This window comes from Temnothorax curvispinosus, unplaced genomic scaffold, assembly GCF_003070985.1.
Source record: "Temnothorax curvispinosus isolate PA1 unplaced genomic scaffold, ASM307098v1 QBEX01017180.1, whole genome shotgun sequence".
Taxonomy (NCBI): Eukaryota; Metazoa; Arthropoda; class Insecta; order Hymenoptera; family Formicidae; genus Temnothorax; species Temnothorax curvispinosus.
Window position 1 is genome coordinate 1 of NW_020226960.1, and position 1,362 is coordinate 1,362.

At 31.2% G+C, this 1,362-nt stretch overlaps 1 protein-coding gene across 1 annotated transcript; it reads left to right on the forward strand.

Moving 5' to 3' along the window:
- Positions 1 to 168: 168 nt before the first annotated feature.
- On the forward strand, positions 169 to 1,309 carry LOC112467359. The gene is made up of 4 exons (XM_025035950.1): positions 169 to 351; positions 440 to 691; positions 782 to 959; positions 1,066 to 1,309. The coding sequence occupies exons 3-4, from the start codon at positions 785 to 787 to the stop codon at positions 1,209 to 1,211; spliced, it is 321 nt and encodes a 106-aa protein (XP_024891718.1). The 5' UTR covers positions 169 to 351; positions 440 to 691; positions 782 to 784; the 3' UTR covers positions 1,212 to 1,309.
- Positions 1,310 to 1,362: the final 53 nt, after the last annotated feature.

Genomic DNA, 1,362 nt, shown 5'->3' on the forward strand with positions numbered 1-1,362 from the left:
ATATGTAGGAAAATTAGGTTAGGAAACTATTACTACGTTTACGCGAGTGTTACTTCTGTAGTAACTTATGATAATTCACCCGTTTACGCGGAGTAAATTATCGTAAGTTACTACAAAATCCCGTTTACGCGAAGGAAAATCCCGTTTAAGCGAAGGAATTATCGTAAGTTACTACAGAAGTAACGCTCGCGTAAACGTAGTATATGTGTAATTTGTCGGTACAAAATATCTCTTCCCTTTTCTTAGATTTAACATACCGTACCAAATTGCTGGAAAACGCAAAGAAAAATTTAAGAGAAAGCGATGATACAACAGAAAAAGAAGCTGTCGATGATAGTGAAACTTACAATGGTATGCTGTGTCTCGTATTTATTATTTCAAGTAAAGTTTAAATGAGTTTTTAATATAATATATATGTGTGTAACATTTATTTTTTTAGATGGTTTTAGATGGGTAAACCAAGCAGTCAGGTTATTGTTGGCAGCATACAAGGATCGTGAAGACCTGTTGATCAAAGGAAAAGTATCCGTAAAGAAATTTTGGGAAATAATTTCTCATAAAGGAAAAGTCCTACAACATTACAGGACCCCAATGTAAAAGCAAATTTCACAGTTTAAAAAAAACATATAAAAACATTAAAGACCACAACGCTAAAAGTGGCAACAACAGGCGCACTTGGCCTTTCTTCGAAGTATGTATCTTCATTATTTATTCACTGTCAGATTAAGAATAGAAATTAAATTATATAACTGAGAATCCAACTATGTATGTTATTTTACAGATTATGGACGAAATGTTTGGCCATAAACCATGGATAAATCCAATTCTAACTTTGGATTCTGCAAATGACATCCCATCTGGAAGTTCTATTTGCAGCAACAGTGACACCACATCTCCATCTCCAGAGATGTCTCTATCACCATCCTTACTTACTTCTACTAATGAAAGACCTAAAAAACGTAAGTAAAAATTGTTACATGAAGAAAATTTTGCAAATTACTTAATTATTTTATACAATATGGATACATAATGAATGGATTTTTCATTGTCTTATCTTGGTTTTAGGTAAGAAAATTGAAGAAACTGCTTTGAAAGATCTGGTTGCAATTGCGAAAGAAAATAAGGAAGAAAGAAAAAATATGTATGAAGAGACTGCGGCAAGACAAGAGCGACTGTTACATATTTTAGAAAGCATTGCCAACAAAATGTAATAAATTTTGTTGGCACAATAAGTGCAATTCTTATACCAATAATTTTTTTTTTAAACCAAAGCAAAGATAGTTTTTATTTTTATATTTTAATTGCAATATTTCACGTTAACATTACATATAACAAACACATATTAATATTAATGTCTGTTTT

Bases quoted from the DNA above. Each gene is read 5' to 3' on its own strand.
- LOC112467359 (XM_025035950.1), top strand. From the start codon at position 785: ATGGACGAAATGTTTGGCCATAAACCATGGATAAATCCAATTCTAACT. The intron at 960-1,065 runs GTAAGTAAAAAT...TCTTGGTTTTAG, and splicing joins TAATGAAAGACCTAAAAAAC to GTAAGAAAATTGAAGAAACT.